Genomic DNA, 27,931 nt, shown 5'->3' with positions numbered 1-27,931 from the left:
GCCCTCGCTGCTCCTAGTGCCACTCTTGGAGTTGCTGCAGCCTTCCCTCCTGCCCAGTGCTGAGCCCAGCCTGTGGGTGCTGAGAGGGGACTCCAGGGCAAGGCCATGCAGGAGCCAGCAAAACACTCAGGGGGTTCAGGAACATGGTGGCCGGGCTCTCAGGGTATCCAATGCTGGCCCTAACACCACCAGGTTTTCAGTGCCAGGTGCTGGGATGGCTGGGCCTGTGGACAGGAGGGAGGGCTGAGGGTCAGGCTCAGTCCCAAGCATAAAGCCTCTAAGGGCAGCCACATTGCAGCTCCAGCTGAAGGACTTCCCTCAGGACATGACTCCACAGTTTACTTCCCAGGTGAGGAAGGTGAGGGTAGGGTGGTGGGTGGTCAGCCTCCACAATGGGACCACCCTGCACTCACCTTGGTGGGCAGTGCCAAGGAGATGGAGAGCACAGAATCTGCCGAAGTTAGAAACATCCTAACCTATAAGAATTTTTATGAGTTTATTTAAGCAAAACTGATGATAATTGCAGGGAAACAAAAAGGTGTTACCGGTGGGGAGAATTTCTCATCCCCACTGTTGTTCATGGGAGTGGAATTCCTGTGATATCCTGAGAAAAAAATTTCTGAGGCTCTAATGAGAGAACAAGTGGTTTTTATTTGTGTGGAATCAAACACCTGAGTTTCCAAAGTCCCATTTCCCATAGTCTAGTCATAGAATGTAACTGGGGCTTCAGCACCCTCCTGCTTCCAGCGGCGCTGGGGAGCTAAAATCAGAGCCAGTGGCCAGAGTTTCCTTTCCATGTTGGAGCCAATTCTGGTCCAGCATCCGGCTAGCTTAGCTTGTGTTTCCCCATTGCAGTCAATTAGTCCATTGCCTGTGGAGTCCACATGCTATAGGCCATATGGGCAAATGCAAGAGAGCCAAGAGCAACAACAGAAAAGAGCAATTTCCTTTGTTTAGGCCTATCCCCAAATTTCTGTGATATTGCAGTGGCTCCACCCACTCTGGCTAGTGATCTCTGTCCCCAGGTTTGATTGACAGGCACCTTCCCTAGTCATCTCAACTTCCTGCATATGTGTCTATCTTCCCTTTGTTGGACTCTTTCCCCTAGTGATCTCTGGGGAATGGGCCAGGGGTTCCCTGGGGAGTGTGAACTTGCAGTTCCTGGTGAAGCTTCCCCAATGACCAGCATATAATGTCTGGCCTTCCCTTTGCTTCTTCCCTATCCTATATAATAAAAGCCTAATATGCTTAGTGTCTGATCGTCCAGCCGTCTGTTCAACCAATCAAAGCATAACATGTTAATGATATGCTAAGGCTGCTCAACCGCTCCTATGACATGCACTGACCACCAGGGAGCAGACGCTCAATGCAGGAGCTGCCCCCTGGTGTCAGTGCGCTCCCACAGTGGGAGTGCTGCTCAGCCAGGAGCCTGGCTCACAGCTGGCAAGTGCAGCGGCGGTGGTGGGAGCCGCTAAGGATCCCCTGAGGGTTCCTGGACTGTGAGAGGGCACAGGTCGGGCTGAGGGACCCTGCCCCCCCCCCTGCCCCCAGTGCACGAATTTTGTGCACCAGGCCTCTAGTTATTGATAACTAGCTAATTACAATGGTATCAGTGGGACTGAGAAAAATGCTGTGGGAAATGGCAGTTTACCACTTATTTTATACATCAGAATCAAAGGTGAAGATGTGCTAGTAAGGGGGTTACATGAAATCCATTGGTGTTAGATTACGGAGGCAGGAGAAAGTAAAGTGGGGAGACTGGATGAGTTTGGATGAAAAGGAAAACAAATAGATATATACCATTTTGTTTTTTAAATCCTCACCTAAGGACATATTTGTTTTAGAGAGAGGGAGAGAGAGAAACATCAATCAGTTGCCTCCCATATACTCCCTAATCAGGGAACAAAACTGCAACCTAGGTACATGCGCTGACTGGGAATCGAACCTGCAACATTTTGGTGTGCAGCATTACGCTCCAACCAACTAAGCCACCCAGTCAGGGAAGACACATACTTCTTTACATAGGTGGGTATAGGATAGTTAACAGTTAACAACATGATATAATAACAACAAGGGGGATTTGTGGTCTGTCCTCTGGTGTGGTGGTTGCACTTTGAGGAATGGGAGGTGGTGGAAGGAAATTACTTTGATATCCCACAGGTATGTTTTCTTAGATGCAAAAGACAGCAAGCAGGCTAGGGTTAAGGTAAATACTGACCTTTGTTAGGGGAAAATACCATCCTAGGACATAACTACCCACCATGAACTGGTTTTAGTTAGGGGAAACTTTTGTTTTTTAATTCTCACCTGAGGATATGTGTTTTTCTTTAATTGATTTTAGAGAAAGCAAAACATCCATGTGAGAGAGAAACATTGATCAGTTGCCTCTGGTATGTGTCCCAGTTGGGGATCAAACCCACAATCTGGGTAGGTGTCCTGACTAGGAATCAAACCCACAGCCTTTTGGTGCACCAGATGTCACTCAACCAACTAAGCCACTCCAGCCAGGGCAGTTAGGGAAAGTTTTAATTTCAAACCATCCTATGTGGTTATTTTAGATCTCTGAGTTTGCAAGGCCACCATACAGGCCTCTCCTGGGCTTGCCAGATTTAGTATATGGCCCATTTTTTTGTCCACACAACACACCTCAGTGCCACTGGAAGCAGGAGGGTGTAAAGTGCTACCTGCTGGTGGTCCATGTGCTGCAGCCAGGGGCCATCCTTCAATGGGATGGTGGGGTCAGTGATATTAGGTCCAACCCTACCCTCTCTGAGAACACTCACTCCCAGGGGTCCCCCAGTTCCAAACCTTTGTCCCCCACCCCAGGCTCTCTTTGCCTCCTCTTACCCATATTGCATTCTACCATTCCACCTTTTAAACTCCCAGTCAAGCTAGTTTCAACTCCCATGATTAGCTAGTTTATTAATATTCCTATATAATAAAGAGGTAAGATGCAAATTAACCCTCACTCCCTCACAAGATAGTTGCCTACGACCAGGCCGGCAGGGGGTTAGTGAGGGACGACCAAATGACTAAACAGCAGGCTGTCTGGGGCAACAAGGCCGGCAGGGGGTGGGCAGTGGGGGCGACCAGGCCAGCAGGGGAGGCAGTTGGGGGTGACCAGGCTGGTGGGGGGGGTGGCAGTTAGGGGTGACCAGGCCGGCGAGGAGGTGCAATGAGGGGCAACTAGGCCGGCAGGGAGGCAGTAAGGGGTGACCAGGCTGGTGAGGAGGGGGGCAGTTAGGAGCGACCAGGCCAGCAGGGAGGGGCAGTGAGGGGCAATCAGGCTGGTGGGGCGGGGGCAGTTAGGGGCGACCAGGCAGGCAGGCAGGTGAGCGATTAGGAGCCAGTGGTCCAGGATTGTGAGAGGGATGTCCCAGATTGGAGAGGGTGCAGGCTGGGCTGAGGGACACCCCCCTCCCCCGTGGGTGCACAAATTTTGTGCACCGGGCCTCTAGTTAATAATAGAAGAAAGCAAAGGGAAGGCCAGACATTGTAAGCATGGTCATCTTCACCAGGAAGCTGCAACTTCATACTCCCCAGGGAACCACTGGTCCATTCCCTGCAGATCACTAGGGAAAGGGATCCAACAAAGGGGGAGATGGGTGCATGTGCAGTGAAGACAGGGTGACATTTGTCTGTCAGTCTAACCTAGGAAAAAGATAATTGGCTAGTGGGGTGAAGCCACTGCAAGCACATGAAATCTTGAAGGGTTAATTGGTTAAGTCCCTAGTTATAATTCCCAAAGAGTTCCCTCTCTCTTGCTTGTGTTCTTTCTTCTCTTGCCTTTTCTTCTCCTTCTCCTTCTTCTTCTCCTCCTCCTCCTCCTCCTCCTCCTCCTCCTCCTCCTCCTCCTCCTCCTCCTCCTCCTCCTCCTCCTTCTTCTTCTTCTTCTTTTCTTTTGGTTACTCCTCATCTGAGGATAATTTTTCCATTGGTTTTTAGAGAGTAGAAGGGAGGAAGGGAAGGAGGGAGTGAGGGGGGGGGGAGAGAGAGAGAGAGAGAGAGAGAGAGAGAGAGAGGATGCAACATCGATGTGAGAGAGACACATCAATTGGTTGCCTCTTGCATGAGCCCCAACCAGGGCCAGGGATCAAACCTGCAACCCAGGTACATGCCCTTGACCGAGAATTGAACCTGCAACTCTCCAGTGTGTGAGCTGACTCTCCACTGAGCCATGCCAGCCAGGGCTCTGCTCTTGCTTCTTGTTCAATATTGTACTCTCTTGCTCCATGACCCACACTCGCCCCTGTCTCTTCATAGTCCTGTGGCCTTAGAAAGGCTATGCAGACCCTACGTGTAATAGACTGTAGCTGGGAACACAGGCTAAGCTAGCCTGATGCTGGACTGGACTGTGCTTTAATATGGAGTGAAGACTCTGGACAGTGGCCTTAATTCTTGTCCTGCAGAAGATAAGATTGGACTTTTCCTATGGTGAGACAGAGGGAAATGGGATATTGGAAACCCAGGAGTTTAATTCCATGGAAATAAACCTCACTCATCCTCCCCTGCAAGTCTCAGGAAATTCCTTTCCTTGTGACATCGCTAGAACTCCACTTCCACTGGTAACAGGTTGGGACACAGAAGGCACCCCACTGATAACACCAGCATCAACCTGCCTCTCCCACCTCTGCTGCCCTGCCCATCCCGCTTCCATCCTCTATGGCTGCATTTTTGCCTCCTTCCTGATCTCCCTGTTCACAGGAGTGCAGTTATAGATTTTAAAAAGATTTAAGAGGGGTGTGGGGAGGTAGAAGAGGTAAAGGGGGGGATAAATGGTGATGTAAGAAGACTTGACTTGGGGTAGTGAATACACAATACAATATACAGATGATATATTATAAAATTGTATATCACCCTAACTGATTTGGCTCAGTGGATAGAGCATCAGCCTGCGGACTGAAGGGTCCCAGGTTCAATTCCAGTCAAGGGCATGTACCTTGGTTGCAGGCACATCCCCAGTAGGGGGTGTGCAGGAGGCAGCTGATCAATGTTTCTCTCTCATCGATGTTTCTAACTCTCTATCCCTCTCCCTTCCTCTCTGTAAAAAATCAATAAAATATTTTAAAAAAATAATTCAGAAGTTAGCAGCAGGATTGTCTTTTAAAAAATTAAAATAAAATTGTATACCTGAAACCTATATATTTTATTAACCAATGTTACCCCAATAAATTCAATTAAAGCAAAAAGACATGGGTTTGGGGCCAGACAGACCTGGTCCTCCACCCGAGTTCCACCATTTACTAGTTTGTGGTCACTGGCAAGTTACTTCACCTCTTTAAGTCTCAATTAAACATAGATAATAATGCCTACCGAGATATATATTTGGAAAGATTAAAATACAAACAAGGTCTTCGCTTCTTATGCCATCGTTCCTCATCTATAAGGGGAACTTATAAAGCTCAGCAAAAATAAAATAAAATATGCATTGGCAGTAAAAAGAATTGCAAACTCTACCAAATGCTTTTCAAAGGTTTGAATGAAAGTGTTTCTTGAATAAATGATCTTTTTCTGTAAGTTTTTTTTAAGTTGAGACTCAACATTTTTTTAAATTGATTTCAGAAAGGAAGGGAGAGGGAGAGATAGAAACATCAATGATGAGAATCATTGATCGGCTGCCTCCTGCACCAAGGATGGAGTCCACAACCCCGGACATGTGCCCCTGACCATATTTGAACCCAGGACCCTTCAGTCCGCAGGCTGATGCTCTATCCACTGAGCCAAACCAGCTTAAGTGAAAAAGTAAAAAGTGGAGTAAGCAGTAAAGGAGGACCTTACTCTCTGTAGGGACCATGCCAGAGACCTCGGATCACCAAGGCCTCTGAACAGGGGAAATCTTAATCAGAATGTTCAAAGCTAAGATACCATAAGCAGGTGCAAAGCCACAGCGATCTCATGGTATACTGCACACGCATGCCCTTCTGTAGCCAAGGGGATCAACTGGACCTTGGTTCAGCAACCTCAGTACTTCAGTTCTGGCTAGGAAAGAATTCAGAGCCAAGACTCAAACTATAAGAGAAATTTTATTTAGGAAGTCACAGAAGTGGAAGTGAGTGGTGGAGGAAATGGGCTCAGGAAACAAGTTACAGAGGCTAAAGAAAGGTCCTTGAAACTTAGAAGAGAGGAAGGTAAAGATAAAGTGCTTGGGGGGCGGTAAGAAAGGGAGGGGAAGAGTATGGGGGGATGCTCCCAGGAGGGAGAGCATGTGGGTCCTCAGTCCTAAGGGCTTTTGAGGGTGGAGATTTTCGGGAGGTCCCAAAGGAGGATCTCAATAGATTATTCATCAGCTTTCCAGCTACAGCCTTTCAGGGTTGTGGTCTCCTTAATTGGCTGGTTCCAGGGCAAGGGGTCATTAGTCAATGCAGCTACTCCTGAAGTCAGCCATGGTATCTTTTGTCCGCTTTTGCTGTTTTTCTGGGCGTGGAGCTGAAACATAACTGAGGCCTAGATGCTATCTCTAGGGAGGAAAGATCAGAGGGTCTCAACTACATGACCAGCTGACCAGTGATATTCTAAGGGAGGAAAGGTTACCCTAGGGCAGTGATGGCGAACCTTTTGAGCTCGGCGTGTCAGCATTTTGAAAAACCCTAACTTAACTCTGGTGCCGTGTCACATATAGAAATTTTTTGATATTTGCAACCATAGTAAAACAAAGATTTATATTTTTGATATTTATTTTATATATTTAAATGCCATTTAACAAAGAAAATCAACCAAAAAAATGAGTTCGCGTGTCACCTCTGACATGCGTGTCATAGGTTCGCCATCACTGCCCTAGGGGCAAGGTCCTTGTTTTCCCAGTTTTTTGTTTGTTTTTTTTTTTGAAGTACAATTTCCATTTATTTTTTCCCCAGAGAACTTTTCTTCACTCCTTAAAGACTTAGCTCCTCACATGGGCTTTGGTGGAGGTCGTGGGGCAGCACCTGCAGGTCTAAATCGGGGTGGGGGTGTTCGGTCCTTCCGGGCTTCATGAGAATGGTTCCTGACTACCTTGCTGTGAATGGCACAGCTCACACAGTAATGCAGTTTCACACACAGCTTGGGAAGCACATAGGCGTCGAAGACACTTGCTTCGGAGATGTCCCTAATGGCTGTGGCCTCTACTATGTTTTGAATGATAAACTTTTTTTAAAATATGTTTTTATTGATTTCAGAGAGGAAGGGAGAGGGAGAGATGGAAACATCAATGATGAGAGAGAATCATTGATTGGCTGCCTCCTGTACGCTGCACACTGGGGATCGAGCCTGCAACCCGGGCATGTGCCCTGACTGGAAATCGAACACTTGACCTCCTGGTTCATAGGTTGACGCTCAACCACTGAGCCATGCCAGCCGGGCATGACAAACTTCTTAATGGCCTTGTCCTTGGGCACGCACTGGGCACAGTTGCTGCAACGAATAGGCTGCACATGGCCTCGACCTTTTTTGGCACGACTGTTATTTAGTCCTTCTTTTCTTGGTCATCTTGGAAACGAGGACCCGAGAGTTGTTTTCCCAGTTTTGTCCACCTTCTGTACCTGGCCTATCATCCTTGCTCTGCTCATGTCTGTCTAACTGCCTACCACAGTACAAAAAAAATAATAAGAGATTTAAGAAACATAACCCAAATGCAGATCTGGACCTTGTTCTGCAACAGATTGCTTTGTAAAAAGACATTTTAAGATAGTGGGGAAAATTGCACTTGAAATTGTTCTGGGTGTGATGATTGTATTGATTTATACTTTTAAAATTGTCATCTGTTAAATATTTATGAGTAAAAGACCTAATGTCTGGAATTTACTTTAAAGTACTGCATTAAAGGTGCATGTGAGAAGAGTGTGGATGAAAAGACTGGCAAAATGTTGACAACTGGTGAAACTGAGTGATGGATACATGAGGACTCATTTACACAACTCTATTTTTTGTTTATGCTTGAAAACATCTGTTAAACAGTTTTTAAACAAAAACAAAAAATAACCTGATTAAAAAATGGGCAAACCCGAATTTTCTATTATAAAGAATACTAGTAAGAAATTACATCAATAACCAGTGGCCACTCATCGAAAGCCTTACTTTTTAGATTGCAGTTGCCCTAACAGAGTAATTGCTGTAGGAGCTAAAGAGTGCTAGGGGAAAAGATACTGAGGAAATGAAGTGGTGTTTATGCTTTCCTGAGCGTATGCTATTCAGAGTCATAAAGAGATTTCTATACTTTTGTTCATTAGAGTACTAATATTAGGTTTGAAATAACTTGATGGCAGGAGAGGGCTGTGTGATAATTCTACTTTCTCATGTTTAAAGGATATTGTGTGAAGATTCAGCCTACTGTAATCTTGTAATTTTGCTTTTGGCTAACTCCCTTCTTAAAAATACCATTTTTAAAAAACAAGGCGTATTTTTTAGAGTTGCTATGAATGTGCATATTTATATTTCTGAATTAAAATATAAGTTGATTTAAAGTTAAAAAAAAAAAAAGACAGCCCTAGCTGTTTTGGCTCAGTGGATAGAGCGTCGGCCTGCAGACTGAGAGTTCTGGGTTTGATTCCGGTCAAGGGCACATACCTCGGTTGCAGGCTACTTCCCAGCCTGGGCCCTGGTCGGGGCTCATGCAGGAGGCAACCAATCCATGTGCTTCTCTCACATCAATATTTCTCTCTGTCTTTCCCTCTCTCTTTCACTCTCTCTAAAAATCAAGGAAAAAATATCCTCAGATAAGGATTAAAAAAGAAAAAAAGAAAAAAAGGACAAAGAACTTGAATAGATAGTTCTCCAAAGATATACAGATGGCCAACTATCATATGAAAAGATGCTCAGCCTCACTAGTTATTAGGAAAATGCCAATCAAAACCACAAGATATTACCTCAGAACCATTAGAATGGCTGATATTTCTTAAAAACACAGAAAATAGCACTAACCGGTTTGGCTCAGTGGATGGACCGTCGGCCTGTGGATGGGTCCCAGGTTTGATTCCAGTCAAGGGCATGTACCTTGGTTGCAGGCACATCCCGAGTAGGGGGCATGCAGGAAGCAGCTGATCGATGTTTCTCTCTCATTGATGTTTCTGACTCTCTATCCCCCTCCCTTCTCCTCTGTAAAAAATCAATAAAATATATATTTTTAAAAACACACAGAAAATAACAAGTGTTTGCAAAGATGTGCAGAAAATGGAACCCTGTATACTGTTGGTGGGAATGTAAAATGGAGCAGCCTCTATGAAACAGTATGGCAGTTCTTCAAAAAATTAAAAACAGAATTACCATATGATCCAGGCATTATACTTCTGGATATTGACCCAAAAGAATTGAAAGAAGAGTCTTGAAGAGATATTTGCACACTCATGTTCATAATAGCTTTATTTGCAATAGCCAAAGGAAGAAGAAACCCAAATGTCCATCAACATATATATGAACGAGCAAAATATGACATATACATACAATTAAAAATTATTCGGCCTTAAAAAATTATGACAAATGCTATAACATGAATAAACCTTGAGGACATTATGGTTAGTGAAATTAACCAGTCATGCATACACAAAAACAGGTACTGTATGGCTCCACTTACATGAGGTATCTAGAGCAGTCAGATGAAAACAGAAGTAGAATGGTGGTTGCCAGGGACTGGGGGGAAGAGGAAGCAGAGTTGTTCAATTGGTACAGAGTTTCAGTTTTGCAAGATAAAAAGTTTGGGAGATTGGTTGCACAACAATTTTGAATATACTTAATACTACTGAACTATACACTTGAAAGTGTTTAAGATAGTAGCACTATGTTACACATATTTTACCATAACTAAAAATTAAAATTAAAAAAAGATGTTTTGGGTTTTTTTCCCAATAAAATAAATGAAAGCTTTCCCAGTGGGAGTGTGGGGATTATCTGATAAGGCATCCTCTAGAGCAGTGGTTCTCAACCTTCTGGCCCTTTAAATACAGTCCCTCATGTTGTGACCCCACCATAAAATTATTTTGTTGCTACTTCATAACTGTAATGTTGCTACTGTTATGAATCGTAATGTAAATATCTGATATGCAGGATGGTCTTAGGCGACCCCTGTGAAAGGGTCATTTGACCGCCAAAGGGGTCGCGATCCACAGGTTGTAATAGAGGCACACCCACTACTTTTGTGTCCTGCTGGCACTTGTCCCCAACGTTTGTAAAGCAATACACTCTCTATTTAGACCTGGGCTCAAGACTGTCCACAATAAAGACCTCACTTTCCAGCTTCATTTGCAGTCAGGGTGGCCACATGATTACATTCTGGTCAGTTTGTTCTGTGGCTGCTGCCAAAAGCTGAGACATTGAACACTTATTTTAAGCTTCTAAATTTTGGGATAGTTTGTTACATAGCATTACTATTACAATCAGTCATCTACATCCCACCTTCACAATGTCTTCAATATCTGTGACATTATTTACGTAATATTTTTCTTAAAATTGACCAATTGTAAGTGTTAATCAAATATACCTGAAAGAGAAACTTTACACCAAGTTGCAAATGGAAAACCAGTATCAATTTCATAAATAGAAATGAACCATAAAAACACCTGGATAGCACCCATCTGGCATAGCTCAGTGGTTGAGTGCTGACCTATGAACCAGGAGGTCATGGTTTGATTCCCCATCAGGACACATGACTGTGTTCGGGTTTGATCCCTAGTGTGGGGCATGCAGGAGGCAGCCAATTAATGAGTCTCTCTCGTCATTGATGTTTCTATCTCTCTCCCCCTATCCCTTCCTCTCTTGAAATCAATAAAAATATATTTTAAAAAACAAAACAAAACACCTGGATACCTTTCCTTGCTGAGGGCTATGAGGCCAGCTCTCTTTGTTAAAAAGGAAGAGTAAGGCCCTAGCCAGTTTAGCTCAGTGGATAGATCGTCTGCCTGCGAACTGAAAGGTCCCAGGTTCAATTCCAGTCAAGGGCACATGCTCAGGTTATAGGCTTGATTCCCAATGCGGGGCGTGTAGGAGGCAGCCGCTCAATGATTCTCTCTCATCAATGTTTCTATCTCTCTCTCCCTCTTCCTTCCTCTCTGAAATCAATATATATATATATATATATATATATATATATATATATATATATATATATATATATATATATTTTTTTTTTTTAAAGGAAGAGTAAGGAACTTAGTGGATGGGGAACAATCCTATATAATAAAAGGGTAATATGCAAATTGACCCTAACAGCAGAATGACTGGGAATGACTGTTCACTATGACACACACTGACCACCAGGGGGCAGACACTCAATGCAGAAGCTGACCCCTGGTGGTCAGTGTGCTCCCACAGGGGGAGCTCTGCTCAGCCACAAGCCAGGCTGTCAGCTGCCAGCACAACAGTAGTGGCAGGAGTCTCTCCCGCCTCCTCAGCAGCGCTAAGGATGTCCAACTGCAGCTTAGGCCTGCTCCCCGCTGGCAAGTGGACATCCCCTGAGGGCTCCTGGGCTGCCAGAGGGATGTCTGACTGCCAGCTTAGGCCCAATCCCCCAGGCCAGGCTAAGGGACCCCACCCACCCCCCAGTGCACAAATTTTTGTGCACCGGGCCTCTAGTCTATACTAATAAAGAGCTAATATGCTAATGGTTGGGACACCATAACGCGTAATGACCAGACCATCAGCATATTAGTTCTTTATTAGCTCCTATCAGCAGGAGGCTGCCTGTGTGTGCCGCAGGACGTTGCTCCGGAGATGGGAGCTAATAAAGAGGAGGCAGGACCATCCTGTGCCGGGAAGGGCAGAGGTGAGAGCCTGTAGCGCCCCTACCTCACCAGTCCTTCGCCACCCACCGCTCACACTCAGAGTGCCCTGCCACCCACCTGCCAGGGGAAGGAGCACAGCGCAGCAGGTGGGAGGCTTCCCCGCTCTCCTCCGGCGCCATGATGGGGCGGGGCTGCCGCGGTGCTCCGGAGACAGGGCAGAAGCAGGGAGGCGCCCAGAGAAGGCGGGACCAGCCCGAGGTGACTCAAGGGAATGAGGACGGGGCTTGAAGTGGCTAGAGAAGGCCAGAGGGGTCGGGAGCTGAGCCAGGCATGCTGGAGCTCTGCGTGGAGAGGTTCAGGTGTCAAGGCAGGGCGGCATGTGGGTGGGTGGCGCGCAATTTCGTGTGCTGGGCTTCTAGTACTATCTATAAGAGACTTGGTAAATAACTCAGCCACATGTTCACTAGAGTGCTATGTAGCTCTAAAACATATACTGTGGAGGACTCTAGGAACTGACATGCTATTGTCAGGCATATACTATGTGAATAAAGCAAGATTCCAAATAGTGTGTCAGCTTTGAGTTATTGTGGTATAATGGTCTCCAAAAGATATGTCCCTGGAACCTGTGAATATTACATTTTATAACAAAAGATGTGATGAAGTTAAGGATCTTGAGATGGGGAAATTCTCCTTGATCATCTACGTTGGCCTTAAATGAAATACCACAGACAAAAGAGAAGATGATGCAACCATGGAGGCAGAGATTGGAGTGATGTGGCCACATGCCCGGGAATGCCTGCAGACACCAGAAACTGGAAGCACGGTACAGATTCTTCCTTAGAGCTTCCCAGTGAATGCAGCACTGCCAACACTTTGATTTTGGCTCAGAAAACCTGTTATAGACTATGAGAGAACAATTATTGTCTTAAGTCACCAAGTTTGTTATAACAGCCACAGGAAACTAGTATAGTAATAAGGGGGGAAATGTGAACATATATTCAGATTTGCTTGTATTTGCATAAACACTAGGAAGGACACATAAAAAACTAAAGAGACCACCAGAGGAGAGGAGGTGGATGAGATGGACAGAGGTGGAGATGGGAGCAAGACTTCTCAGGCAACAGGTAGACAGAAAATGAAAGTGGGAGGTGAAAGAGAAAAGATGTGGCACCCACAGACCTGATCCCCAGAGCCCACAACCAGGAACTCTGGCTGCTGCAGTCCTTTTAGCTTCGGTCTAGACATCAGGGATGGTACCTTAAATGTGAAGTTCTCAAATGGAATCAGAGCAGCTCAAGGGGCAAAAGAAGGTAGTGAATATCATAAACAAACAAACAAAAAACAACTCTTCCTAATTTGGTCGTTTTCATTCTCTGGTTCCTTTGTTTTTTGTTTGTTTGTTTGTTTGTTTTTTAATCTTTATTGTTCAGATTATTACATTTGTTCCTCTTTCCCCCCCCCCCATAACTCCCCTCCTCTCAGTTCCCGCCCCACCCTCCGCCCTCACTCCCCACCCACTGTCCTCATCCATAGGTGCACGATTTTTGTCCAGTCTCTTCCTGAATCTACCACACCCCTTTCCCCCCCAAGAATAGTCAGTCCATTCCCTTTCTATGTTCCTGATTCTATTATAATCACCAGTTCATTCTGTTCATCAGATTATTTATTCACTTGATTCTTAGATTCACTTGTTGATAGATGCATATTTGTTGTTCATAATGTGTATCTTTACCTTTTTCTTCCTCTTCCTCTTCTTAAAGGATACCTTTCAGCATTTCATATAATACTGGTTTGGTGGTGATGAACTCCTTTAGCTTTTCCTTATCTGTGAAGCTCTTTATCTGACCTTCAATTCTGAATAATAGCTTTGCTGGATAAAGTAATCGTGGTTGTAGGTTCTTGGTATTCATCACTTTGAATATTTCTTGCCATTCCCTTCTGGCCTGCAAAGTTTCTGTTGAGAAATCAGCTGACAGTCGTATGGGTATTCCCTTGTAGGTAACTGGGTTTCCTTCTCTTGCTGCTTTTAAGATTCTCTCTTTGTCTTTTGCTCTTGGCATTTTAATTATGATGTGTCTTGGTGTGGTCCTCTTTGGATTCCTTTTGTTTGGGGTTCTCCGCGCTTCTTGGACCTGTAAGTCCATTTCTTTCACCAGGTGGGGGAAGTTTTCTGTCATTATTTCTTCAAATAGGTTTTCAATATCTTGGTCTCTCTCATCTTCTGGCACCCCTATAATTCTGATGTTGGTACGCTTGAAGCTGTCCCAGAGGCTCCTTACACTATTCTCGCATTTTTGGATTCTTTTTTCATTTTGCTTTTCCCATTGGGTGTTTTTTGCTTCCTCGCATTTCAAATCATTGACTTGATTCTTGCGCTCCTCTGGTCTGCTGTCGGGAGTCTGTATAATATTCGTTATTTCAGTCCGTGTATGCTTAATTTCTAGTTGGTTCCCCAATATAAGATCGAGGGTCTCATTAGATTTCTTGAGGATCTCACAACATTTATCGGCGGTCTCACCAGTCTTTTCGAGGGCCTTACTAAGTTTATCGGCAGCTTCTAGACAGTTCTTAAGAGACCTTAAAAGTGTGGTTCTGAACTCACTATCCTCCATTGACAGTTTTGTCCTGTTTCTTTGTCTCCGCATTTTTTATGCTTTCTTGGTACACCCCCTAGTGGTCTTTGTGTGCAGTCTTGTTGCCTTTAAGCCTTGATTGATGTCGGCAATACCGGGGGTGAGTTGACCTCCAGGCTAACTGGCTATGAGAGTCCGCTGGGTCTGCAGTGGGAGGGCTTCTGTGCTGGATCTCTAAGGCGGTGCTAATCTAGCCTTTGCCTGAGGCTATCCGGCAAATGGTTCTGCACAGGGCTTGGGCGGGGCGGGTCCCCAGGGATCTACAGGGAGGGCCGGAGCGAGCAGTTATGGCTGCTCTCAGTTCCTTCCCCAGGGGCTCTGCCTCTCAGAGTCCCAGCAATGGCTGCAAACCTCGGAGAGAAAGCTGCCTTCAAGTTCCGACCGAAGCCAGACAGTCCCGCTTCTCCCGTTTGCGTCTTGCTCCCCAGAGACTCGCCCGGATCTGGAGCTCAGAGTCTGAAACTCCCTCCCGATTGAAAACAACAACCGCGCCCTCCGCCACCAGCCCGCTCCGCACGCGCACTCCGCACCTGAGTATTTCACTTCAGCACTGCGCCTCCTCTGAGTCTGGGTATGATATTCTCTTTCCTCCTAGTTGTAGAATTTCCACTCAGCCAGCCTTCCTGTGGTTTTGGATGATGTCCGTTCTGTCCTTTAGTTATATCTCTGAAGTGGTTGTTCGAGGCAGCGATCTCCTGCGTTAACCTACGCCGCCATCTTGGTTTCTCTCCATTCTCTGGTTCCTTTGGATGGCAACATTTATGACAGGCAATAGCCGTCTCTAAAAATCCACTTTAAAGTGAATGGCCAGTGTCCTCCTTTTCTATAGAATAGTTTAGTCTTGTTGGTTGGTCATCTTATCTAGAGCATGGAGTAGCACCCACTATAGAAGCTCTTCTTTTCTTCCTTACTCATAATTTCCTCAGGGCTATTAAATGCCCAACTAAAAGACTACATTTTCTAGCTTCCTTTGCAGTTGGGGGCAACAAATGATAAAGAACCAACACTGGGGGAGGCTTCTGTGAAGATTTTGTAAAGGGGGCTCTCAGTTTAGAGTTGAGTCCTTTTTGCTTGTCCTCCCTTCCTTTTTCTTCCTACTAGGAATGGTAGAGCATGATGGCTGGGGCACTGGCAGCCATCTTGCATGGAAGCTATGTGCTAAGGAAGGCAGAGCAGGAAGGCCCTTCATCCGTAATGAACGTGGAAGCCTCCACACCAGTGCTGGTATGCCAATCTCTGTACTTGTTTTATATGAGAGAAAAATAAACCCTAAGGTAAATTGTATTATTATTAAAAAGTATTTGCTGCCCTTCCCTACATGAAAATTATATATTTCCACTCCATTCACCCAAGGCTTGCCATAGACTTGTTTTGACCAAAGGAGTGAAATGGCATGGGCCACTTCTAAATATACAATTTAGCAGGAGCCACTGGGTGGTTCTCCCCACTTTCCTCTTCCCCCTCCCAGAAGACCAGCAATATTCCACATCGGGGTAGTTCCTTTAATTAGTTACTAATTAGTTACTAATAACAGAAAAGAACAAAGGCACCCTGGTGAGGCTTCAGCTCTGCACTCCCTGGAACCACCAGCCTACTACCTGCAAAACACTGGAGGAAGGGGACTGGACAGAGGAAAGATAGATGCATGCCCAGTAAAGGTGGGGTGACATAGGGAAGGTACTTGCCTGTCAATCACACCTAACAGAGATCACTGGTCAGAATGGGTGTGGCCACTGCAAGTGTGTGAAAATTTGGGAATACATAATCTCCTAAACAAAGGTGTCTTGGCTCTTGGTTCCTCTTGGCTTGTGGGCTCTCTTGTTTTGCTCCTGCCCAGGTTTCCTCCATAGCCTTGTGGCCCTGCAGACCCCACATGCAATGGACTAATGGATTACAGGAGGGAAACTCAAGCTAATGTTAGCCTGATGCTGGATTGGAACCAGCTCCAACAAGGAAAGAAAACTGGGCACTGGCCCTGACTTTAGCTCTACTGAAGCCCCACCTATACTTCTTTGACTGGACTAAGGGAAATGGGACTTTGGACATCCAGGAGTGTAATTCCATGGAAATAAAGCTTTCTACCATATTTCATCCTCCTATGGGGGCCTCTAGAAATACTTATTCCAGCAGTACACCAATAACACCATTTCCACTAGCAACCAGGGAAGACCAGGCCCTCTTCTGTCCTGTAAGACCTTTATCCTGAGTCCCCAATTAAGATGGTTTGGAGTAGAGCCTTGGCTGGTATAGTTCAGTTGGTTGGGCATACTCCTGTGCATGGAAAGGTTGCTGGTGATTCCTGGTCAGGACACAGGCCCAGGTTTCAGGTTCAATCTGTGGTACAGGAGGCAGCTAATTGATGTTTTACTCTTACACTGATATTTCTCTCTCCCTCTCCCTCTTCGGAGCTTCTACTCTCTAAAAATCTACACTAGCCCTGACCGGTTTGGCTCAGTGGCTAGAGTGTCAGCCTGTGGACTGAAGAGTCCCAGGATCGATTCCAGTCAAGGGCATGTACCTTGGTTGCGGGTGCATCCCCAGTAGGGGGTTTGCAGGAGGCAACTGATGGATGTTTCTCTCTCATCGATGTTTCTAACTCTCTATCCCTCTCCCTTCCTCTCTGTAAAAAATCAATAAAATATATTTTTAAGCTACACTAATAAAAGACAAAGATGCAAATTGACCGTACCTTCACTATGCCCCAAGCCATGACCGCCAGCCAATCAGAGCAACTATATGCAAATTAAACCAACCAAGATGGCGGCCGGCAGCCACAGAGCTGGAGCAAGCAGGAGGCTTGGTTGCCTGAGCGATGGAGGAAGCCAACCTTCCTGCCAGCCCTGAGCCGGCTGCGGCCGCCGCTCATGGCAACAAAGTTTCAATTACAGAAGACAAATAAACCCCAGATACCTGCTTCCAGCCAGCCTCCACTTGGAGTTTGGGTGGTTGAGGGCAGTGGCCAGCCTGCAAACAGCCATCAGTCCCTCACCCGGGATGGCCACACCCTCATGGCACGCTTCTGGCTGAGTGGTGCTCCCTATGGGAGCGCACTGACCACCAGGGGGCAGCTCCTGTATTGAGTGTCTGGCCCCTGGTGGTCAGTGCACATCATAATGATCAATCGTTCTGTCATTGGGCCAAAACCGGCTCTCTGACATCCCCTAAGGCAGCTGTGGGCAAACTACGGCCCGCGGGCTGGATCCGGCCGGTTTGAAATGAATAAAACTAAAAAACAAAAAAAAACAAAGACCATACCCTTTCATGTAATGATGTTTACTTTGAATTTATATTAGTTCACACAAACACTCCATCCATGCTTTTGTTCCAACCCTCCGGTCCAGTTTAAGAACCCATTGTGGCCCTCGAGTCAAAAAGTTTGCCCACCCCTGCCCTAAGGGGTGGTGGATTGTGAGAGGGCACAGGCCAGGCTGAGGATCCCTACCAGTGCACGATCGGGGCCAGGGCGGGATGTGGGAGGTTGGCCAGCCGGGAGGGATCACAGGAGGGCTCCAGGGTGTGTCTGGCCTATCTCGATCAGTCCCGATCGGCCAGACCCCAGCAGCAAGCTAACCTACCAGTCAGAGCATCTGTCCCCTGGTGAGCAGTTGAATGACCTTAGCATATCGTTAGCATATTATGCTTTGATTGGTTGAACAGACAACTGGACACTTTGCATATTAGGTTTTTATTATATATGATTGTCAATGCTTTAGGGGTTTGGTTGTAATTGTTACAGGATGGGAATGTGTTCGGGGAGTTGAGTCAAAGAATGGCTTAGTGGACTGGATTGGGGGCAATGGTACTAAAGAGAAGAAAGGATTATGGATGATGCCCAGGTTATGTATTTAGTTCTTCAATTTTGACGACTTGCCTGTCCATGAGCTCTGCCAGGACATCAACAAGATGTCAGGATCCTTTGTGTCTAGCAGGAGCTTACTTAGGAGACACTTAGGATTGCTGAATTAACAAATGGTGCCAGAGTGATTATATATATACCAGAGGCCCGGTGCACAAAAATTTGTGCACTCGGGGGGGAGGGGGGATTCCCTCAGCCCGGCCTGTGCCCTCTCGCAGTCTGGGACCCCTTGGGAGATAACACCCTGATGGCTTAGGCCTGCTCCTGGGTGGCAGAGGGCAGGCCCAATCCCTAGGTGCAGCCCCTGGTCGGGCTCAGAGCAGGGCTGATTGGGGAGTTGGGGCGCCGCCCCCTGTCATGCACAGAGCAGGGCGGATCAGGAGGTTGCAATGCCACCCTCAGTGACTCTCAGGGTAGGGCCGATTGGGGGGTTGGGGCACCTCCCCCGTCACACTCAAGGCAGGGTGGATGGGGAGGTTGCGGCGCCACCCCGTCACACACAGAGCAGGGCCAATCAGGGGGTTGGGTCGCTGCCCCCTGTCACTCACAGAGCAGGGCCCATCAAGGGGGTTGGGGCTCCGTACCCTGTCACGCACAGAGCAGGGTCAATCGGGGGGTTGGGGAGCTCCCCCCTGTCACGCACAGAGCAGGACCCATCGGGGGTTGAGGAGCTCCCCCCTGTCACTCACAGAGTAGGGTCAATAGGGGAGTTGGGGCACCACCCCGTCACCCACAGAGCAGGGCCGATCAGGGGGTTGGGGCGCTGCCACTGTCACACTCAGGGCAGGGCCGATGGGGAGGTTATGGCTCTACCCTGTCACACACAGAGCAGGGCCCGTGGGGGGGGGGAGGGTTGGGGCGCCGCACCCTGTCACACACAGAGCCGCAGGGCGATCAGGGGTTTGGGGAGCTCCCCCCTATCAGGCACAGAGCAGGGCTGATCAGGGGGTTGGGGCGCCTTCCCCAGTCACAAACAGAGCAGGGCCAATAGGGAGGTTGTGGCCCCGCCCCAGGTCACACACAGAGCCACAGGGCGATCAGGGGGTTTGGGCGCTGCCCCGTCACGCTGATCCCGGTGCCGGGAGGCCTCGTGGCTCCGCTGATCCCGGTGCTGGGAGGCACATTACCCTTTTACTATATAGGATAGAGGCCTGGTGCACGGGTGGGGGCTGGCTGGTTTGCCCTGAAGGGTGTCCCGGGTCAGGGTGGGGGTCCACACTGGGGTGCCTGGCCAGCCTGGATGAGGGGATGATGGCTGTTTGCAGCTGGTCACACACCCTTCAGGGTGGGGGTCCCCACTGGGGTGCCTGGCCAGTCTGGGTGAGGGGTTGAGGGCCGTTTTCAGGCTGGCGGGTGACTGAAGCTCCCAACCACTCCTTTTTTCCTTTTTTTTAATTCTGGGGTTTATTTACCTTCTATGGCTGTCACTGGAGCTGAGAGCCGGCTTTAGCTCTGAGGCTTGGGTCCAGCTCTTAGGCCTCAGCTGCTGAAAGCAGGTATCTGGGGTTTGTTTGGGTTCTATAATCAAAACACTGTTGCAACTCCAGCTCTGAGATCCCGGCTGGCTGAAAGCAGGTTTCTGGGGTTTTGTTTAGCTTCTATAATTGCAACATTGTTTCTTAGACTGCAGCTCAGAGGCCAGTGGCAGCAGGCGGGGAATGTTGGAGTCCTCCATCACTGGAGCAAGCAAGCCTCCTGTTCGCTTCAGCTGCCTGGCTGCCAGCCGCCATCTTGGTTGGCAGTTAATTTGCATATCGCCCTGATTAGCCAATGGGAAGCATGTCAGAGGTATGGTTAATTACCATGTTTGTCTATTATTAGATAGGACTAGGGGTCCAGTGCACGAAATTCATTCCCGGGTTGGGGGGGCGAGTGGGTCGAGGTTCCTCAGCCGGACCTGCACTCTCTCCAATCTGGGAGCCCTCAGGGGATGTCCTACTGACAGCTTAGGCCTGCTCCCTGTGGTTTTCTGCTCTCAGGGGACCTGTCTTCTTGATGCCACTGCAGGTCCTGGTGTCTGCTCTCTGTGGGGGCCTGCTTGCCCTTCACCACCAGGGCCAGGGGCAAGCAGGGCCCTGCTGTCTGCTCTCTGTGGGGGCCCTGAGAAGGACTGCTTGCCCCTCGCTGCCACAGCCAGGAGCAAGCAGGGCCCTGCTGTCTGCATACTCACTGCGGGGGACTGCTTGCCCCTTGCTGCCATGGCCAGGGGCAAGCAGGGCCCTGCTGTCTGCTCGCTCACTGCTGGGACTGCTGTCTGCTCGTTCACTGCAGGGGACGTTCCCACCCTGCCCCCAGCTGCTTGCGCTTATGCCGGCTCAGAGGACCTGGGTCCCGGGGATGTTCCGCCCTGACCCTGGCTGCTCGGTGCCTACGTGCAGAGGCCCAGAGTGGCCAGGGGCGTTCTGGGACCCCAGTTGCTCCAGGCCTACACACAGGCCTACAGAATCAGAGCAGCCTAGCTCCCGAGAATGCCTGTCCCCAGGACCCAAGCCACTCAGTGCCTGCACATGCAAATTAACCTGCCATCTTTGTCAGGTTAATTTGCATACTCACTCCTGATGGGCTGTGGGGCGTCACAAAGGTATGGTCAATTTACATCTTTCTCTTTTATTAGCACACGCACACACGCGCGCACACACACACTAGAGGCCCGATGCACAAAATTCATGTAAGGGGCTCAGCCCTAGCAGCCCCGGTGCAGACCTGGCTGGCCCTCGCAGCCCCAGCTTTGTGTGGAAGGTCGTTCAGAAAGACCCTCAGAAGGTTGTTCAGCTGTTTGGTCAAATTAGTATATTAGCTCTTTATTATATGGGATATATACACACACACACACACACACACACACACATATGTATATTTATTTATTTTTTAATCCTCACCTGAGGATATTTTTTCCATTAATCTTTTTTTTTTTTTTAAAGATAAGGCCTTCTTTTTTTTTTTTTAAATATATTTTAGTGATTTTTTACAGAGAGGAAGGGAGTGGGATAGAGAGTTAAAAACATTGATGAGAGAGAAACATCGATCAGCTGCCTCCTGCACACTCCCCACTGGGGATGTGCCCGCAACCAAGGTACATGCCCTTGACCAGAATCAAACCCGGGACCCTTGAGTCCACAGGTTAACGCTCTATCCATTGAGCCAAACCGGTCAGGGCTCCATTAATCTTTAGAGAGAGAATGGAAGGGACGTAGGTGGGGGAGAGAGAGAAACATTGATGTGAAAGAAACACATCAACTAGTTGCTTCTTGCATGCACCCTGATGGGGCCGGGTATTGAACCCACAACCAAAGTACGTCCCCTTGACTGGGAATTGAACCTGACCCTTTGGTCCATGAGCCAATGCTCTAACCACTGAAATAAACCGGCCAGGGCAGAGTGATATATTTTAAAAAGCAAGTCTGAAGACACTGATTTAGGTTTAAAGACTCTTGTGCATCTCCCCTACCCTGCACAGGGTCCCTCAAGGAACTTGAATTGCTGTGTTTCCCGGGGAGCCCATATGAAATACATTCATCGAATTCATCCAACAAATATATACTAAGCATCATCACTATACTAGGTAGATAGGACACAACAGAGACTAAGACAGATAAAAATCCCTACCTTCATGGAGCTGATATTCTAGTGAGGGATACAATAAATGAATAGATCCAATACATGGTGTGCCAGATAGTGATAAGTATTCAAGGGAAAAATAAAACAGAAGGCAGACAGGAAGAATATGTATGTATCTGGGAGAGGGCTATCATTTCACATAGAGTGACAATCATAAAGGGAAGAACTTTCCAGACTGAGCAAATAATACAGAAAAAGGCCCTGGGGCAACAATGTGCCTGACAGGCTAGAGAAACACCAAGTAGGCCAATAACACTGGAGCAGATTGAGAGGGGCAGGACGGAGATGAGGTCATACAGGGATCCAGTTTCTGTAGGGCTTTATAGGCCTGCTTTCTGCCTGTTCCAGCCTCTTGTCTTTTATACAGTGAACAGAGGGCTCTGTGACTGCATGAGGGGAACAGAATATGGAAGTGGGTTGACCAGTGAAGCTACTAAAATAGCGCAGTAGGGAGGTGATACTGGCTAGTACCAGGGTGGGGCAGAGAATGGGGTTAGAAGTGGTCAATTCTGGATAGATTTTAAAGGGAGAGCCAAGAGCATTTGCCAATGGACTGGACAAGGAGCATGTCCTGGCCCAGTTCGAGTAACAAACCTGTAGTCCAACAACATCAGGTTTATTTACCACAGCAATGAGGGAGACTCCACACCAGCGGTACTGTGGGGAGTCTCACCAAAGGAAAAGATAGTTATTATTGGGTTTGGGGGAAGGGTGAAATTTAGGTGAGATGTAAATGAAAGTGGCCAGGCTCAATGCAAAGTAGAACTGTATATAAAGGGATCAATATCAAGTCTGTCCTGTCCCCTTGGAAACAATAACGTTTACATAGAGGTGGAATGCTGTGTCCAGAATCACCTTACCTGAGCTCTGCACCGGGACTGTAAATTGAGGCTGCTTGTGTCAAAGTGACCTAACTCCTCTCATTCTTACCCATTAACTTGAAACAACAAAGTTTGTGATAGTCTATGATTTTAGAGAACAAAATTTCCTAGTCAGTAAGAGAGTAGTGGTCAAAGAAAGGGAGTTGTGTCCTTTTACATCTGCAGCATATCCCTGAATAAAATATAGAAATATTTTTTCCTTTTAACTACTCATCCGGCTTTTTTTGTGTGTCTGTTATTCCAGCCAAATAAATGGGAAGACAGATTTTTTTTTACAGTTCAAGCTAATTTTTACTTTCTCAAGTGTGAGGAAAAAGAGGTAAGGGTGACTCTAAGGTTTCTGTCTTGAGGAAGGAAGGATGGAGTAAGCTATTAACTAAGGTTGTGGAAGGTTTGGGGGAGACAAGATCAGGAGCTGGGTTTCGGATGTTTTGAGTTTGAGATGTCTCAAATTCGTGGAGATGGTTCGTGGTTCCTTACAGACCCAGGAACAACCTCACTTCTCCCTACAGAGCGCCCCCCCTCCCCTTCTTCCGCCTGCTCCATTCACTCACTACCTGTAGTTAATCGTCCAGCCCTGTTTTAACGTATCTGCATCTTTGTTATGTGCGGTGAAACGCTGAGAATACCGTCTCTTCACCTGCCAACCCTGCTTCGACACTGCAAGCTGGACCAAGTGCCCGCATGGGGACTGACCTTCGCCCCACTACTGCGCTCACTTGTAGAACCTCACAGGGCGGTTGTCGGCGCCCCGCAGGCCGGCAGTGTTGGAGCATTTCGGAGCCCAGCAGCACTGGGGCATGGCTGTCCAGCCCGTAGTTTCCCGCGGTCTGCAGCAGCACTTCGGTGGTCGCCCGCTAACGCTCTCTCCTCTGGGCTCATTTCAGAGCCGGGTGCTTCCTCTCGTGCCTCGGGAGGGAGGAGTGCGCCTGCGAACTACCCGCCCTTCCGGTTACCACACCTGCACCCTGGTCACGTGGTGAATGGGGAACCAGGAATACCTCCCCGTCACCCGGATCTGATCGCCAGGTCAGGGAGAGATGGCGTCACGGCGCTTCCGAGCCTGCGACAACTTGTCAGTCTGCTTCGGCTCCACCCTGGCTTACGTCCGGGAGACGCCGCTGCCAGGCTGTTGCCCTGAGGCGGCAGCAAAAAGCGAGATGTGGCGGTTTTGGTCTTGGCCACGTAAAAGTTTAAACCGGTACGTTTTAGTGAGTGATGAAAACGCAGACTAGAAGCGCCACCATGCTTGAATCTAGCTGTGGCCCCACCTCGCCAAACGCTCCACTCCGCCTCTTATTCCTCATTGGTCAAAAGCACCGCCCGGCAGTCCTGCGATTGGCCAAACGGGCGGCTACCGCATCCAATGGGCGGCGGCGCTGGCTTTCCCGCTGCGGTTCGTTACTTGAGAGGGTCGTGGCGGCGGCGGCAGTTGGGTGTAACGGTCGCCCGGCTCCGGTGCGACCATGGCGGCCTTGGGGCCCGGAGGCTACGCGCGGAACGATGCGCGGAGAGGCCAGTCCTCCCCGCCCCCCTCTCCAGCGCTCTGCCTCCGCCGGCGGACGCGACTCCCCACGGCGCCCGAGGACACAGTGCAGAACCGGGTAAGGAGCGCTTGCCCTGCCCTCCCAGGCCCTTCCCTTAGATATTTGGCCCCGCCTATCAGCTCCCGGCGTTTGACTCTCTGGCCCCGTCCCGTTCCTAAGCCCCGCCCCTTTCGTCAAGGTTCCTCCCATTTTCCCATCTCCTCCTCTCTCGGGTACGCCGTCATTCTAGCCCCTCCTCATACCCTGACCCCACCCTCAGCCCTGGGAGCATTCCTGGGTTCCTCCCTGGTGCCTACCTTTCTGCATGCGATTTCCGTCGGGCTTTAGACGTCTTTCTGGGCCCTTCCACTTTTGTTGACCTCGCCCCGCCTGAGCTGCCCCAACTCTTCCTCAGCTCTACCCCGCCTTCCCTCACCCCCCCCCCCCGCCTTCTCTTCCATTCTCCCTTTTACCAAGGTGGGATTCTTATTCCATATAGCCACCCAAAATTATGGTGAGGATGTGAGTAATTGTAATATCTCAGCAGCGCTACTTGGAGGGAGGCTTACAGAAGTTCTAAGACACACGAACAACGGTGATTTTAGAGTAGGTAGAGGGAATCCCATTAGCACAGCAGTAATTTTAAAAATTGTTCTTTAGCCCTAACTGGTTTGGCTCACTGGATAGAGCGTCAGCCTGCGGACTGAAAGGTCCCGGGTTCGATTCTGGTCAAGGGCATGTACCTTGGTTGCGGGCACATCTCCAGTGGGAGGTGTGCAGGAGGCAGCTGATCGGTGTTTCTCTCTCATCAATGTTTCTGGCTCTCTATCCCTCTCCTTTCCTCTCTGTGGAAAATCAATAAAATATATTTTAAAAAATCGTTCTTTAACTTTCTGAGCCATGAAGTATGTTTTTATGTAATGGAGATAACAGTAACCATACCATGGAGTTGCAGGGAGATGAAATAAAATGGTGAAATGACCTGCTTGGCACAGAGTCCCGATAAAGGATGGATACAAGCTGCACTCTGCTGTATCACCCACTCCTGCCTGCAAGGCCTGGGCACGTGGCCCCTATCCACCTCTCTGGTGGTACCTCCATCCTCCCTCATAAAAAGGTTCAATCTCACTCCCCTGCTGTCTGTTTTCTGAGGCACCAAGCTCTTTCCCACTTCCTAGCCTTTGTGTTTGGTGAGTCTGGGCTGTTTGCCATAGTCTACCTCAGTGGTTCTCAACCTTGGCTGCACATTAGAGTCACCTGGGAATCTTTTTAAAATCCTGATTTCTGGGCCTCATCATTAGTAACAAAGAATTTCTGGAGGATGAGGCCCAGAAATCAGGATTTTAAAAAAATTCCCAGGTGATTCTAATGTGCAGCCAAGGTTGAGACCACTATGTTAGAGAGTATTTGTGAGGATTAAGTGAGCTCATATATCTTAAGCACTTAAAACAACACCTAGTACATTGCAAAAACTCTGTTAGTATTAGCTACTACTGTTATGATTGTGAATTTTGGGTAATTGATGTCATTTATTTTCCTTGTTTGGTGATTGTTCACTTGTTTCTTTAACTTGTTTCTTTACTTGTGGAACCTCTATACTATAAATTTGATGAGGGAATGGACAGTGTTCACTTTTGCTCACTGCTGTGTCTTCCCTGCATGGCTCAAAGTGCTGACTTTGGAGCCAGACTATCTGGGTTTGTATCTCCAGCTTGTCATTCTGCTGGTGTGTGACCTTGGACCTCAATGGTGATATTACAATTACTCACATCTGTAAAACAGGGCTGATAATAGTGCCTTCTTCCTTGAATTGTTTTGGGGTTTCAAGTCTTGCATCCACATGAAATACTTAAAAATGTATTCAAAGGTCACCTTCTTAGTGAGGCCTTCTTCCCTAACCCTGTGCTCCCAGTTTCTTTTCCTGCTTTTTCTTTATTGCTCTTTATTGCATCACCTGATACCTATTTTGCATATTTTTTCTATTCATTTTTTTGGAATGTCCTCCATCCCATCACCACCAGAATGTGAGCTCCAGAAGGGCAGGGATTTTTGTGTGTTTTCCTTACCATGCTATGCCTTTAACCTGGCCCTGTGTATTTGTCAAAGGAATGTTGAGGAAAACAAATGTTAGCTGCTGGTAGATGATGATAAAAGGGTGTCCCAAAATTCACGCAAGAAGTAATTTTGGTAGAAAACACAGGTTTATAATTAAAAGTTGTAAATTTTTTATGGATTCATAAAGTATACAGTATAGGGTTATGTATGGAATAGCATATCGGGTAAATGGCCTCCATGGCTTTGCTGGCACATACGCACTCTTGTTGAAATTTTCCATGACCGTTTTGCATAAATGTGGCTGAATTTCAGTATCCACTTGTTGTTCCATAATCCATTCAATGAACTCTATTCGCTGTGCGTGGTCAGTAGGCTTCAGTTCTTGAGTCAATTGAACTTCGTAAGCATGAAGATGCAAACCTTTCGTGAGAATACGCTGTAGAGAGCTTCTCAAAATGTCCAATTCTTGACCACAGTGCCGAATTGATGTCCCTGGATTCTCGGCAACACTCTCATGAACTGCTTCAATGTTTTGTGTTGAACGACTTGTTGAAGGACGGCCAGAGTGTTTAAGATCACTAATTGATCCAGTCTCCTTAAATTTTTTAATTAATCTCTTCACAGTTGATGAAGTTAAATCACTATTCTGACCATATTTTGCACGAAAATTGCAAACTGTAACTGCCAAACCTTCATTATTTTTAAAATATCGCTCAACAGTGAAAACGCGTTGTTCTTTTGTGTAGCGCTCCATTTTTAATAACTCTGAACGGTGTCAGCTGTCACGCTATCTTTTTTTTCCGTTGGCAACACTTTACGGCACAAATGGCGTAAAATTCAAATCTTGCGTGAATTTTGGGACACCCTTTAGAAGCTCAGTGAGTGTGTTGAATATAACAAGAACAGAATGGGTGGCTGAGGTGGCTGTGTCACATGGGACCTGCTGAGGGTAAGTGCTTTTGACTTGGGCTTTCCCCCTGCAGGTGTCACTGGAGAAGGTGCTTGGCATCACAGCCCAGAACAGCAGTGGCCTAACCTGTGACCCCAGCACAGGCCGCGTGGCCTACCTAGCAGGGTGAGTGGATGGGCCTTGGTTTTTCCATCTGTAGAATGCAGATAATGTTCCCTACCTCTGAGGGCTGTGGAGAAGATTCCATCTGTATCTACAATAGTACCTGGCATGTAGTGAGCACTATGAAAGCCTTATTGTGACTGCAGGTGGGAGATGGCAGTGATTATGGGAAAGACAGGTGATTAAAACTCAAGCCATATCAGACAACCTGGATTTGTGTCCCAGGTCCACCATGTGCCCCTCTCTGAGCCTCTGCTTCTATGGTTATAAAACAGAAACAGTGATACCCTCCTCTTGGATTGTTGAGAGTACTGAAGGACATTGTGCAACTGTATATTGCACAAATACCAATCTAGTCTGACACTGTTCTGGGCACCAAAGGGACACCCTCCCCCCCCCCCCCAACCCTCATAGGGCAGGGCAGACCCATAGTCATTACTAATGAACATGAATCTGTTAGTCTTGGGGAAGTAAGCAATCCAAGATAAAGGACAGGGGCGGGCTTTTGAATCTGACAGGTATAGATTCACATCCCCACTCTGTCCCAGACCTACTGGATAGCCCTGGACAAAGGACTTCCCCTCTCTGGGCTTCAGTTTCCTC

The 27,931-nt window shown here is 47.6% G+C and overlaps 2 protein-coding genes across 2 annotated transcripts in view; one reads left to right on the top strand and one right to left on the bottom strand.

Annotated features, from left to right (window-relative positions):
• Positions 1-13: 13 nt before the first annotated feature.
• THAP8 (THAP domain containing 8) lies at positions 14-23,500 on the bottom strand. The gene is given in 3 exon segments (XM_059665430.1): positions 14-171; positions 174-243; positions 23,394-23,500. Coding segments are annotated over 3 exon segments (312 nt in total). The 5' UTR covers positions 23,478-23,500.
• Positions 23,501-24,003: 503 nt separating this feature from the next.
• Positions 24,004-27,931, top strand: part of WDR62 (WD repeat domain 62) — a 55,067-nt gene continuing 51,139 nt past the window's right edge. The window contains 2 exon segments of the mRNA XM_059666728.1: positions 24,004-24,279; positions 27,240-27,331. Coding sequence (XP_059522711.1) covers positions 24,142-24,279; positions 27,240-27,331 — 230 coding nt within the window. The 5' untranslated portion in view covers positions 24,004-24,141.

Source organism: Myotis daubentonii, chromosome 15, assembly GCF_963259705.1.
Source record: "Myotis daubentonii chromosome 15, mMyoDau2.1, whole genome shotgun sequence".
NCBI classification, from domain to species: Eukaryota; Metazoa; Chordata; class Mammalia; order Chiroptera; family Vespertilionidae; genus Myotis; species Myotis daubentonii.
This window is presented reverse-complemented; position numbering and strand designations above follow the sequence as displayed.